Genomic DNA, 14,788 nt, shown 5'->3' with positions numbered 1-14,788 from the left:
AACAGGGGAGGTGTAAACCCTTATACCGATCATACGATGAAAGAATACCAGCGAGGTGGTGGATTACGAAATAAAACTTCGCCATATATGATAAGCATTGATAACTACACAAAGAGAGCAGTTGAACAAGATACGAATCCAAAAATAAATATGACCTCACCGGCTGAACAAGTAGTGGAACAGGCAAAGAGTGAAGTTAAGAGAGAAAAAAGTACAACAGAAAAGGGAAAACGAGTTTTGAAGCGTCACAGTCAGAAGTTGAACGACAAGAAGAGCGGACGTACAGCAAAACGAAAAAAAATTGTAAAGCTAAAGTCAGACGTTTTTGGAGTGTATTGAATCATGTCTATTTTATCCAGTGAAACTTTCAGAGAAGCTATGCCTAGCCAACTTTCTTTGTTTGATTTACCACCAACTCAGACTGCAGTGGAAAACATTTACTTTCAAGATGTTCGCCCGATATCTCAAATCTCAGATAGTTCTCCAATTGAATTTCAACTATCTGCACAAAACGGAATGGACTATATTGATCTGAAAAGAAGTAGGATTTATGTTAAGCTAAAAGTCATGAATGGGGACGCAGTGCTTGGAGATGATGACATTGTTGGTCCAGTGAACTTGCTTTTACAATCACTTTTTAGCCAAGTTGATGTATCCATGCAAAACAAGCCTATAAATAGCTCGGGAGCGCACTATCCATACCTTAGTATGCTGAACACCCTTATTAACTTCGGCACAGATGCAAAATCTTCGCAATTGACCTCACAGTTATGGGTGAGTGATGCCGCAGGAGAATTTGATGACTGTAATGCTAAAACCGGAAGAAATTCAGGATTGCTGAAGAGAGCTTTACTTATCAAGGGAAGCAAAACCATTGATTTGGAAGGTCCCATCATGCATGAACTATTTCAGATAAATCGATATATTCTCAATCAAGTGGGTATTTCTATCAAATTCTATCGTACACGACCCGAGTTTTGTCTCCTTTCTACCACTTCTACCGGGAAAAACTACACAATTAAGTTAGAGGAAGTCATTCTACGAGTTTGTAAATGTAAAATTAATCCAGCCGTGATTCTCAGTCATGCCAAAATGCTGGAGACCACTACAGCCAAATATCCATATAAGAAAAGCATTGTGAAAATGTACAGTTTAGCCAAGGGCTTACTTAACGTCTCCATTGAAAATATGTTTTCGGGAACCAGACCAGACAGGATGTATGTCGCTTTTGTTTCATCAGAAGCAGTAGCTGGAGCTTTTACAAAGAACCCTTATAATTTTAGACATTACAACATAAACCAGATTGCTTTGTATAGCGATGGAACTCCTGTAGGCAATACACCCATAAAGCTTTCTTTCGATGCCACCAATGGGGATAGTGTCGTCTCAGCCTTTGTGAATTTGTTTGACAATGCTGGAAAATGGCTTTTTGATGGAGGGAATGCCATCACCAGAAAACAATTTGCAGAGGGGGGTAATGTCATATTTTGCTTTGATTTAGAGCCTACATTCGAACAAGGCGAATATTTAACGTTACTTAAACAGGGTAATGTACGTTTAGAGGTACAGTTTGGTGTCGCTCTGCCAGAGACCCTGACGGCAATTGTGTGGGGGCAATACTCTGCTCTTTTCGAAATAAATCAGGCGAGGGATATAATTTCCACTTAAAAGAATGTCAGCTCTCAGTAATATACAACTGAAATGCATGATTACCTGTGATCCACTGATGAAAGATAAAATAATTGGTGTCTACTCGGCAGATCAAATAAAAACATTAGATGTTCAAAAAGGACTCATTGTAAATACGAAACCATCCGGTCACGAGGGAGAACACTGGCTTGCCGTTTACAATAATGGAGGTTGTGTAGAAATATTTGACAGTCTAGGAATCATGAGTGATAAGAGTTTAATTGACTTTTATAAATTTGAAAGTACATTACGGTTTAATATAAAACGTATTCAGTGTGTCAATTCATTTGTATGTGGTCATTATTCTGTTTTTTATCTTTTTCTTAAAGTGCGAGGAATTGCCTTTAATGACTTTTTACATTTTTTTTCACCTAGTTGTGAACAAAGTGATGATTATGTGTATAGATTTATTAACCGTACATTTCCATTGTGTTTAACAAATCATATGTAACACAAACATTTATATAGGTGCTTTGAATAAATATATATGTAAGCCATACTTATTTTGAGTTTATTTCATGCTTGAATTCTCGGAAAGATGGCTGAAATTGAGAGTGAAAATTTGATCAAATTTAAAGCCAATAGTAACATAATTGTGACTGGACAGTCACACGCTGGAAAATCAACATTTGTATTTTCTCTGTTAAAACAATTGAAATTATTTGAGTCGAACATTCAGCATATACTCTACGTTTACGGAATATGGCAGCCATTATTTGATCGAATGGAGAGAGAAATAAGTTCCATAACCTTTTACCAAGGAATTCCGGATAAAGAAATTCTGGAAAGATATTCTAGCAAATATGGTAACATTTTATTGGTACTGGATGATGTTATGGGAATAGGAGCAAGTAATGTTGAATTAATGAATTTATTTACAACGTATTCGCATCACATGGGTATAACTGTTATCTTTCTACTGCAAAACATTTTTCCTCCTGGAAAGTATATGCGAACAATATCCTTAAATGCACATTATATAATACTGTTTAAGAATCCGAGGGATGAGCGACAAGTAAGGACATTAGGGAGTCAGATTTTTCCCAACCAATCAAATTATTTCATGGATGCTTATAAGAGGGCGACTGAAATTCCTTATTCATACTTGTGTGTGACATTGTATCCAGGTACAGCTGAGAGATATCGCCTATCGTCCCACATTTTTCCAGAGGAGGAAACAATTTTATACTTACCAATGTAGAGTTATGTCTTCTTCCATAAAAGATCATTTGGATTTTCTACGATTGCTAGCGATCACTCACAAGAAACAAAGACTGCAATTACTTCGAACCATTAACAACAGTCAATTTGACATTTTGATAGAAGTGGTCTACAACATTCTTAAAGGTGTTTGTTCTCTGACTAAGGAAGAGGAAGTAAAAATAAAAAAACAAAGAACTCTTTTACGACAGTTAATTGACAAAAAAGTAAATAAACGTGTTAAAAAAGATATATTAATTCGAATTCAAAGTCTTATACCAACATTACTATCGTCTGTAAAAAGATATTTTATCAACAATGGCAAAAGAGGTCGTACTAGTTCCGAAAGAAAAATATCAGAAATTGCTGGAAGGTCGCGAGATGACTCTAAAAAATCAGAGCGAGACATACAACTTAAAAACAGATGAGGATTTTGAAGAAAAGAAAGGGATCAGCGAGCACAAAAACATTAACAAAGAAAGTGATATGTCGAACAATAAGAACTCAAACCCCGACACGGAACATGAAGATATGAAATTTAACCATCATCCATATAAAAGAAAGTTGAATGATCTGAAAGACACTGACACGGAAAGCGCTGTTGAAAAGAAAAAGGTAGTGTGGTCTGATAGTGATCATGGGGAATTATATGGTAATCAGAGTGTGAAGTTAAAGAATACTGACATACAAACCGATAAGTTGGATAACAACTCCATACAATTGGCTGTACGCAGTACGGCTGCTAGCATCACAAATCGTCAGAAGGCATCCACAAACGAAAGAAAGGCGTTTAGAAAAAAATGGTTAAAATATAAATGAATGACAATGGATCGGATTGATAAATTATTCCATTGCACGGATTGCAAGAAGAGTTACAAACGTAAATCGGACTTGAACAGACACTATAGGTCAAAGCGGGAAAAGATCGTTTGTCCTATTTGTGATCACCATTTTAACAGAAAGGATAATTTCAAAACTCACTATCGACGATTTCATAAGGCTGCACCCAGTATCCAGGTTGGGGGTAATAATCAACCTCCATTATCAACAAAAACAAAAGAACAACAGTCGTCATTCCAATCAGAGAAAAGGGATGAAGATGAAGCTGAAACGGGCGAGGAATTGCAAGAAAAAGAACCTGAAGACAATGAACATGAAGTTACTCAAGCAATTAATGATCAAGTAACCTCAATCAAAATTAAACCTAGAGATGTGGAAAAATTCGATGTTCTTGTGTTCTATTCTAACATGAAAGATAAAATCAAGGAGTTAATTATTTCACACTCACCTGTGAGAAAGGGATTAAAATGGTATCTTGTAACAAGGGTGGAATTTACAAGGGAAAAAGAAGGTAAAGTAGAAAAGGCCCTACCTCATTTCCGGAGCATCACTTATAGACATTTAACCTCGGAAGAATTTAACATTCATTTTCTTAACGAGTCATTTCAAAAAATGTTTACAGCAAAGGAAGAATTTATCATGAAAGGTTCCGATTGGATTTTTTCCAAAGTAATTTACGTTGAATTATGCTACGTTGTATACTCACCATTGAAGGGTGGAACTTATATACGAGAACCAACCGAACTACGAAATAGCAAATCGTTAGTCAATGTGAGAAATAGAGACCAAAAATGTTTCTTGTACTCAGTTTTAGCTAAACTTTATCCTGCTAAGCGCAATCCCTCTAGAGTAAGCCATTACTATGCATATTTGAACAAGGTAAACATGCAGGGAATTCACTATCCTGTTCATATTACACAAATTTCAAAATTTGAAAATCAAAATAATATTTCTGTGAATGTTTTTGGATATGAAGATAAAGAAATATTTCCAATACGCATTACAAAATTAAAGAAAAAATCACATGTCAATTTACTTTACTTAAAGGACAAAGAATCCTTCCACTATTGCTTAATCAAGAATCTAAATCGATTTCTTTACCGTACAGAAGGTGGAACATCTCGTCACCCACATCATTATTGCCCTTATTGTTTGCATGGATTTCTGAAGAAAGATACTTTGAAAAAACATGTCGACTTTTGCATGTCTCTAGGTGAACAAAAAATAGAGATGCCAATACCAGGAGAAAATGATATCTTAAAATTTACTGAAATTGCGAAACAACTCCACGTACCATTTATCATTTACGCCGATTTTGAAACATATGTCAAACCTATTCAAACGTGTGACCTTGATCCAAACTCATCACATACCACCAATCTCTCTGAATTTGAACCTTGTGGATTTGCTTACCACATTGTGTGTACGGACAAAAGATATTCTAAACCATCCACTGTATATCGAGGTGATGACATTGTTGAAACGTTTATGACTCGATTACTCGAAGAAGAGGATAGAATAATAAATTTGTTGCACAGGATAGAACCTATGCAAATTTGTCCTATTATAGAAAATTTATTTCTTAAAGCAACACATTGTCATTTGTGTGGATTAAAATTTGAAAATAAACGTGACAAAGTAAGAAACCATGATCATATAACTGGCGAATTTTTTGGTGCCGCACATAGAAATTGCAACTTGCAATTTAAGCAAGTTGAGTTTATACCTGTTGTACTACACAATCTGAGAGGGTTTGATGCCCACTTAATCATGCAGCGACTTGGGAAATTCAAGAAAAAACGTATAAATGTAATCGCCAATACCAATGAACGATACGTCTCTTTCACAATTTCAAAGTTAAGGTTTATTGACTCTTTTCAATTTCTTTCAACGTCTTTAGACACTCTGGTGAAAAATTTGAAATCTACCGGCGAACATCATTTCCATCAATTCAATGACTACTTTACCTCTAAACGCCATAGAAAACTTTTATTGCAAAAAGGAGTTTATCCATACGCATTTGTTACAGATCCTTCGAAATTTTCAGTGATTGAAATACCCCCCAAACATGAATTCTACAATACTATTAGCAAAAGTCACATCTCAGATGAAGAGTATGAACACGCAAAAGAAGTTTGGAGAGAGATGAAAATCCAGACAATGGGGGAATACCATGATTTGTATGTACTTTGTGACGTTTTGCTTTTATCAGATGTTTTTGAACGATTCAGGAGTGTTTCTATGGAGAGTTTTGATTTAGATCCTGCACAATATTACACTCTCGCCGGTATGTGTTGGAGTGCATGTTTGAAGATGACTGGTGTTGAGTTAGAATTACTGACTGACATAGAGCAATATCAAATGATTGAAAAGGGTATTCGAGGTGGTGTGGCAATGATGACATTACGCTATGCTGAAGCTAACAATCCCTATATTGAAAAAACTTATGACTCAAGTAAGCCAAATGTTTACTTAGGTTATTTTGACATGAATAACTTGTATGGAGGAGCTATGATCGAAGCACTACCCGTGCGAGATTTCCGTTGGCTTAGTGCAGAGGAAATATCACAATTTGATATCAGGAATATAGACAAAAATGCTAAAACAGGATATATCTTAGAGGTAACAATTGAGTATCCAAGTCATTTGCATGATTTGCATAATGATCTCCCATTAGCACCAGAGTCGTTATCTATCAAAATGGAAGATCTCTCTCCTTACTGCCATGAACTGTATAAAAGTCTTCATAAAGGGAAAACTGAGGGGGAAATTTCGAAAAAACTCGTTCCTACACTTCGAACAAAGGAAAAATACGTTGTTCACTATAGAAACTTACAATTCTACCTTCAGGAAGGACTCATTCTGACAAAAATACATCGTGTTATAAGCTTTGAGCAGGAGGCTTGGCTTAAGCCATACATCGAATATAATACTAAAATGAGACAGCAGGCACAGAACGACTTTGACATCTCCCTTTATAAATCATACAACAATATCGTTTTCGGGTAAGTGTTTGAGAAAATTATCATGAAAATTTAGATGGTTGATAAAATAAAACTAGAGTACCATTGTAATATATATATATATATATTTTTTAATGTCATTTCAGAAAAACCATGGAAAATATAAGAAACAGATTAAATTTTAACCTAGTTCATACAAAAAAACGCCTTCAAAAGCTGGTTAGTAAACCTAGTTTTGAGAGCTTTACTCTTTTCAATAAAGATCTCGTTGGAGTAAAAAACAAAAAGGTCAAACTTTTGCTTAATAAACCCATCTACACAGGGATGAGCATATTAGACCTATCCAAGCTTTTCATGTATGAATTTCATTACGGCTTCATCAAAACACAATATGGTGGGAATGCAAAGTTGCTGATGACAGATACAGATTCCCTGTTTTACAGGTATGTCCTACTCGGACTTATTGGTGCATTTTGTTATTTATTTAGAGTCAATATTGTTTTATACATCTTATTTTATTTCTTGTTTTGTAGGTTTGAAGTTGAAGATATGTATAAAGAGATGAGTAAACATATTGATTTGTTCGATACATCAAACTATCCTAGAGATCATTTTCTGTTTAGTGAAATAAACAAGAAGGTTGTTGGTAAGATGAAAGATGAAACTGCATCTCAGCCAGTAATGGGATTTGTTGGATTACGACCAAAAATGTATTCATTCATTGTTTACAATGAGGAAAAAACCCAAGTGAAAAAAGCAAAGGGAATCGCCAAATCTGTTGTTAACAAAGAATTAGCATATCAAAATTACGTGGACTGTCTAATAAACTGTAAATTAGAGAGACATACAATGAACTCTATACGGAGTGAAAATCATAATCTGTTTCTTAAAGCTATCAACAAAATTTCCCTGTCTTCCTTTGACGACAAACGATGGTGGTTGAAGCCTAATGGTATTGAAGGTTATTCATATGGACACTTTAAAATCACTGATAATTAAATTAAAGACTAAACCAAGAAATAAAAATGAAACCTTCAATATTAGGCTCCAACCACCATCGTTTGTCGTAAACTTATACAGTGGAATGTGTGGATTGTTCATATGGACACGTTAAATAATTGACAATTAAATTAAAGACTAAACCAAGAAATAAAATGAAACTATTTGTATTGTATGTATTTATTAGCATATTAATTGATAAATATAATTAAACATATATATTCGTTTAATTTGTTGCTTTGTTTTGTAATTGAAATATGCATGAAACCCGCAATTATGATATAATATCCGATTAATTTTACAGCAGTTTCGATTGAAATTACACCTATTTCATTAATTAAGAGGAAAAAAACATATTCATTTTGATAAATGTAAATCAGGTTTGTTGTACATAATATCCCATTAATTGGAAAACACAAAAATCTTCAGTTAAGATTTAGCGCCATCAGAATGTCAGCAGTTCAAATATATACATAATTCTTTAATAAATAAAAAAAAAAAAAAATTTCTAATGTGTGTGTGAAATGGTATTTTTGTAAATTGATGGTTACACCTCCAATAAAAGAATTATAAGGAAACAAGAACTTAATAACTCTTAAGATCCATCAATACCGTGAACAATTGATGATTAAAAATACCACACACAGTAAGTTATGCAGAAAAAGGTTGTGTTCTTACCAAAATTTAAATCACATTTATGTTTAAACAGTATTAATAGATCTTGACACAATATAACACATGACATTATATGATAAAAATTATGTAAAGTCACATTTAAATTCACATCTTTAAAAATTTAAATTCCTGCTGTTCATAAAACGCTTGATGTCATTCACGCGAGCCATAATGATCTCAATTTGCCGCTTGTCCGTTTTGATTTCTTCCAACCTTTTATCGATTCTCTCCATAAGCGTAGTTGTTAACAATAAAAGTTTAAACATTTCTTTCTTCGCTTCGTTTTCACAGCAATGTTGTAAAGATGGAATCTTGTTAAAAATAATAAAGAAAATGGTGATGGTAGGGTTGTTCCACTTCACACGTACAAGTTGCGAACGTTCTTGATTAATATATTTTCTTGATTATACAAATAACTATATCTACATGTATATTTAAAGTTGATGCCTCTTTGTTTCAAAAAAATTCCCCATCGTTGTCATCATCCACGATAGTCACCTTTCGTTTTTTAGGAGGAGTAATTCTGAGCTATAGTTTAAAAAAAATGGGGATCAATTGTAGAATTTTTTTAACCAATATAATCATCTAGAATTAAAATACATCGCTAGCTGAACAGAATATGTAAAAAAAAAAAAAAAAAAAAAAAAAAGAACACAAGTATCTACCCTTTGTGACATATTGCAAATAAAAAAACCAAAACTAAACTCACCATCGGGGGACTTGGTGGCTGCAAGTTTTTCAATACATCTCTCGCTGCCGATAGCTCTTCCCCCATGTCTGCTATAGCCATCATAACTTCCTCCGGCAGGGAGGTTGAAGTTCCCCTCACATTGTCTGTCAAAGGAAAATGAACACATTAATACGGTGGAGAAAAAACACTAGACAAGTTTACCGCTCTACAATTTACAAGGGTTTAAAATATTTAAGCAAAAATTATTCGTTGTTAAACAATTCGGCTTAGATAAATTTTTTTCACTTGTGTATAGTTAAATGCTTAGACATTTAATAATTAGTTTTAAAAATTCTTAAAGTCTTTTGTAAATAATTTAAAATTTACGGACAAAAATATAAAATTAAATAAAGGCATAACTTACTTTGGATGTGAAAATAAACTTTCCGATTAAAAAACGACATTTTGATGGAATATTGAGCCTTCCTTATTTTGTAATCATCATTTCTTTCAACGACGAACATAGGCGTTTCACCGTCGTCCTCAAACGACTGAGTAAAGTGGGGTTGCGCAGATTTGTATGCCATAGTGCTGTTTGAGTTGAGTTGTATCCCCAATCTGTTATATATACCCCTCACAAAGTAATAAAATATAATCAAAACAAGTTGAACAGTTCAAATATAGCAAACAACTATTGTCTTGTAAAGAAGTAAACAACCATGGTCTTGATTTTGGACTCTTGATATTGATTACTCAGCATATGTAAGCAAGTGCCAAACAAATTTCTTGATGTTCGCTACGTTTTCTTCTTTTCTTTCATTAAATATTATGTAAACGTGAACCACTTTCTTTTTTTGCAATGTCCTAACCAAGGTATATAGTTCATAGGTTAGTGAATCTTTATGTTAATATCAGACTCCCTATAAATTACAACTGATATAAATTTGATATCATAGATATTTTTACGAATTCACATTTTAATGTGTACAATAACTTCTTGGGCAATGACTCGTCCTTGTAAACGCAATACTGTTTAAAACTTGTGTTGACTGAATAATATTGATTTTGATGACTTTAGCATATCGAGAAATTTCCTCATTGATTGTGACGTTTATTTGTATTTTTACATTAAATGATGTAATTCAAGCTAATCATAATAATTAAAGCTTATTGCAGTAATTAAAAGATCATGAATTTAGTTCTGTATGTGTGCAATAATAATAATAATATTCAAACAAAGCATATAAGGTCTAAATAGTGAAAATCAAAATAAATGTTTTTTTAATTTTGAAACAATAGAATCGGGCTCGAAATTCAACACCGTTGATGGAAGAGCGCGATCTTAGGAATGGCTGGTCTGGTCTTTGTCACTCTCGGGTTATCATGGTTATTGTGTTGCTGTACACAAGCACAACCTCCACCATTGGACGCTATCTGCGACTCCAACGGCCGATGTACATGGCATGGAAGTGGGTGGTATAGGGGCTGTGTGAGCGACATGCCTGTGCTCACATTCAATCAGTTCAACGATGGCGGACTTTTGGACCTACGATGTAGTGAAGTACAGGTGCTATCAATCGAGAGCAGCACACTCACATGCGCAGATATGAAGGCACATGTAATCACACATACTGCTGTCACCATTTATCTTGGAGAATCGCAAACTGAATGTGTAAGATTAGTTATCAATATCGTTCTGAAATAATGTTGCGGGGGGGGGGGGGGGGGGTATAGCATTTCTTTTCTTTGTGGTAACTATAATAAAGATGATAGAGGTTGACTAATCCCGAATAACAATTTTACAGCACATCTCACCACTCTCACCTGAGACATCAAGGACCCCTCATCCAACTTCCGGCCTACTGACCACAGAGAGTAGTAAGAAGGTAATTAATATGAAAGAACATTTTTGGGGTAACTAATAAATAAAGAAACAGACAAATTTTTTAATAACATTTTTGCAGCATGTCTCTTTTTAAGTGTTTCCCACAATATAAGCATTATTGGATAAAATAGATAATGATCTTGTGAAAGATTTTGGGTGAATTTAAATTTCAAAGCTTTGACTTTCTGTCTAGTTAGCACTTTTCATTGCAGAATGCTGATGAAAAATTGACATCCTTCAAAATGACCTCACCAAGTGCTAAAAGCGAGGAAGTAAGTACACTAATAAAGTAATTAATTGATTTTATTAACTCATTATTTAACTTATGATTTTCCCACATATGAGTGAAGATCTTAAGTAAAAGAAAATTCTCCAATAAGCACACTAGCAATTTTTTAGGTGCATCCCACAACGTCTGTGTCAAGTAATCCCAGTGAAGCAGGCAATGTCGAGTTTGATGGAAAAACGCTCACCATTCTCGTTAGTAAGTACATTAATATTATATCATTTGATTTCATTTCAAGGCTTAATTATCATTGTTTGAAATATCATGTTCACATTAATAAGTAAACCATATCAAATCATGCATTCTGTTTTACATATCATCTTTCTACTTTATTTCAGTATTTTCATTTATATTCTCATGCATCACTCTGTCAGTAGTAACTTTCTGCTGCACACGCGCATTTAATGCAAGAAGGAAAAGACTACAGAGTCTCAAGAAATTAAGCAATAAGATTAGCATGAGAGAACAATTTGCCGAAGCACAAAGAATTCTAGATAGAATCCATGCGATTCATGATGAGGTGGATGAATTATAGATTTTTTTTTTTTTTTTTCACTTTCAGTCATCTCCCTCATTCTATCCTCCGGAAGTATTGGATGCTTAATTTTTTGCAGTGTATATGCCTCCTGCTGGAGAAGGTGTAATCAGAGAAGACTGTCCGCCGAACATGATTGTTAAAATTGTTTTTTTTAATCTTTTACAGGTTTGGTCGGGATAATATCTGTTTTGTGTCAACTTCTAGATAAACTTATAAGAACTTTAGAGAATGCTGTTCATTTTTGTAAAGACATTTATCAACACATTAAGCATCTTTGGCTAACAAAAAACAAAATTCAGAAAAGAAAGGTACCTTCAAAACCTCAAATTATTAAAAAACGAGAATTGCCAGCTAGACAAAGGAGGCCCCCCAAAATGTATGGCTATGACGAATATGTGTAATGTTCTATATTTTGATACAATTTTGAATTCTGAATTTGTTTTGATGTAGGGGTTAAGATTTTTTTAAAAGTGTTTGCTTTTCTTTGAATATTAGACAGTGTTTGCTTTTCTTTGAATATTAGATATTATTTCAACTACATTCTGTAAAATTTAATCTTTGTACTACCTCATCATTTAAATCATAATGTAGTGATATTTTCATTATCGTTCATTTATTCTAAATATTTTCATCTTGATGGCATGTTTACATGGGTGGATTTTTAATTTTTAGCTCTTCTGAGATTGAGGTTCAAGTGAGCATCATAAACGTTCATATTTTTATCTTCTTGGTCATTCTTTCATTCCTAATGATGCTGCTAGCTGATTATACTTGTGATAATGTTAGCCGAGTGAGCAAAGTGATTTCAGGGCCTCTTGTTTACAAATGTATGTGTGTGATGAGTGGTTAAGCTAATATTTTCCTTAGGTATCTATCTTTAATAAATGTCATAAAAAACATGTCAGTAAAGGTTTATTGAAACTGTTTTTTTATTATGAAAACTTTACATGTATTTGATTCTATTGAGTACAATACAGTATTATATTTCCTTGTAGAACTAGTGCAATCTTTTTTGGTTAATTATGAAGGTTAATACATTTACAAAGAACTTCATGGATTATGATTATTTAATGTTTAAGAAAAAGTTACTGAGGCAAGAAGGATATCTCAATTTGAGAAATAATTCAAATATATTTAGATTTTGTGTGATGTAATAGGCAATCATTTGATGTACAATTGTAATTGTTGATGTTTTGTTTTTATATATACATGAGATATGTGCCAAAAGGAATTTGGATTTTATATGCAATCATTTGATGTAAATTGATAATTATTTATTACTTTTGATTTTTTATTTTTACATGAGATACATACATGTGCCAAAAAAAGTTTGAACGAACATGATAATAATCATTTGATGTAAATTGTAATTGTTATTGATTATTTATTGTTAATGTTTTTGTTTTTTATAAATATACATGAAGTATGTGCCAAAAAGAATTTGGATTTTATATACTCAATCATTTGATGTAAATTACTTTTTTATTTTTTATTTTACATGTGTCAAAAATGTATGGCCAATCATGATAACAATCATTTGATGTAAATTGTAATTGTTATTGATTATTATATTTTTTCTTAATATACATAAGGTACGTATCAAGAAGATACATACATGTTCTTGATTTTTTGTTTTTATTATTTTTTTATATACATGATATATGTGTCAAAAAATATTTAGACTTTTTTAAAATGATTTTTGTTGACTTTATTAAACAATAAATATAAATGTCTGGGTTTTTTTTGTTTTGTTTTTTTTTTTTTTTTTTAATTTTTTTTTTAAAATTCCAGTCAATAAATAATTGTTAAATTTGAGTCAGTGTCCTGGAATGGGTGGATCTATATGGGTGGGGTCAGATCTTGAGCCTTCTGTAAGAACATAAGTAAATGAATTTGAGCCTTACCTTATTTGCATATTTGGTACATATATTTAACAGTGCAGTGGGCAGGGATAGTCTCCAAGCCTTCTGCTATATGTACATTTGGTGGACTTATAGAGTGGAATGGGTGGATCTAAAGTGACAGTGGGCAGGGATAGTCTCCAAGCCTTCTGCTATATTTACATATTTGGTAGACTTATAGAGTGGAATGGGTGGAGTGACAGTGGGTAGGGATAGTCTCCAAGCCTTCTGCTATATTTACATATTTGGTAGACTTATAGAGTGGAATGGGTGGATCTATATTTACATATTTGGTAGACTTGTAGAGTGGAATGGGTGGAGTGACAGTGGGTAGGGATAGTCTCCAAGCCTTCTGCTATATTTACATATTTGGTAGACCTGCTATATTTACATATTTGGTAGACTTATAGAGTGGAATGGGTGAGAGTGGGTAGGGGTAGTCTCCAAGCCTTCTGCTATATTTACATATTTGGTAGGGTGGATCTAAAGTGTCCATATTTGGTAGACTTATAGAGTGGAATGGGTGACAGTGGGTAGGGATAGTCTCCAAGCCTTCTGCTATAATTTACATATATTTACATATTTGGTAGACTTATGGAGTGGAATGGGTGGCTCCATTCCCCTCTATTAGTCTCCAAGCCTTCTGCTATATTTACATATTTGGTAGACTTATAGAGTGGAATGGGTGGATCTAGGGCGGATCTAAAGTGTGCTAGCTTATGGAGTGGAATGGGTGGCTCCATTCCCCTCTATTAGTCTCCAAGCCTTCTGCTATATTTACATATTTGGTAGACTTATAGAGTGGAATGGGTGGATCTAGGGCGGATCTAAAGTGTGACTTTAGATCCACCCTAGATCCACCCATTCCACTCTATAAGTCTACCAAATATGTAAATATAGCAGAAGGCTTGGAGACTATCCCTACACTCCATTCCACTCTATTAGTCTCCAAGCCTTCTGCTATATTTACATATTTGGTAGACTTATAGAGTGGAATGGGTGGCTCCATTCCACTCTATTAGTCTCCAAGCCTTCTGCTATATTTACATATTTGGTAGACTTATAGAGTGGAATGGGTGGATCTAGGGCGGATCTAAAGTGTGCTAGTATCAGCATACTATTACTACTCCTGTGAAATTTCG

The 14,788-nt window shown here is 33.6% G+C and overlaps 2 protein-coding genes across 2 annotated transcripts; both read left to right on the top strand.

Moving 5' to 3' along the window:
- The first annotated feature begins 7,016 nt into the window (after positions 1 to 7,016).
- LOC128176941 (uncharacterized) lies at positions 7,017 to 7,691 on the top strand. The gene is made up of 2 exons (XM_052843456.1): positions 7,017 to 7,135; positions 7,226 to 7,691. Exons 1-2 carry the CDS (start codon positions 7,017 to 7,019, stop codon positions 7,689 to 7,691), a joined length of 585 nt encoding a protein of 194 aa, XP_052699416.1.
- A 2,693-nt stretch (positions 7,692 to 10,384) lies between these two features.
- On the top strand, positions 10,385 to 11,925 carry LOC128176940 (uncharacterized). The gene is made up of 5 exons (XM_052843455.1): positions 10,385 to 10,708; positions 10,842 to 10,922; positions 11,134 to 11,193; positions 11,321 to 11,401; positions 11,911 to 11,925. Exons 1-5 carry the CDS (start codon positions 10,385 to 10,387, stop codon positions 11,923 to 11,925), a joined length of 561 nt encoding a protein of 186 aa, XP_052699415.1.
- The last annotated feature ends 2,863 nt before the right edge of the window (positions 11,926 to 14,788 follow it).

The sequence above is a fragment of the Crassostrea angulata genome, chromosome 3 (assembly GCF_025612915.1).
Source record: "Crassostrea angulata isolate pt1a10 chromosome 3, ASM2561291v2, whole genome shotgun sequence".
In the NCBI taxonomy this organism is placed as follows: domain Eukaryota; kingdom Metazoa; phylum Mollusca; class Bivalvia; order Ostreida; family Ostreidae; genus Magallana; species Magallana angulata.
The sequence above is the reverse complement of the archived record's forward strand: the minus strand, read 5'-3'. Positions and strand labels throughout refer to the sequence as shown.

Excerpts from the sequence above, each read along its gene's own strand:
- LOC128176941 (XM_052843456.1), top strand. The coding sequence starts at position 7,017 with ATGAGCATATTAGACCTATCCAAGCTTTTCATGTATGAATTTCATTAC. Across the intron at positions 7,136-7,225 it reads ACAGATTCCCTGTTTTACAG|GTTTGAAGTTGAAGATATGT; the intron begins GTATGTCCTACT and ends CTTGTTTTGTAG.
- LOC128176940 (XM_052843455.1), top strand. The coding sequence starts at position 10,385 with ATGGCTGGTCTGGTCTTTGTCACTCTCGGGTTATCATGGTTATTGTGT. Across the intron at positions 10,709-10,841 it reads GAGAATCGCAAACTGAATGT|CACATCTCACCACTCTCACC; the intron begins GTAAGATTAGTT and ends ACAATTTTACAG. Across the intron at positions 10,923-11,133 it reads CCACAGAGAGTAGTAAGAAG|AATGCTGATGAAAAATTGAC; the intron begins GTAATTAATATG and ends TTTTCATTGCAG.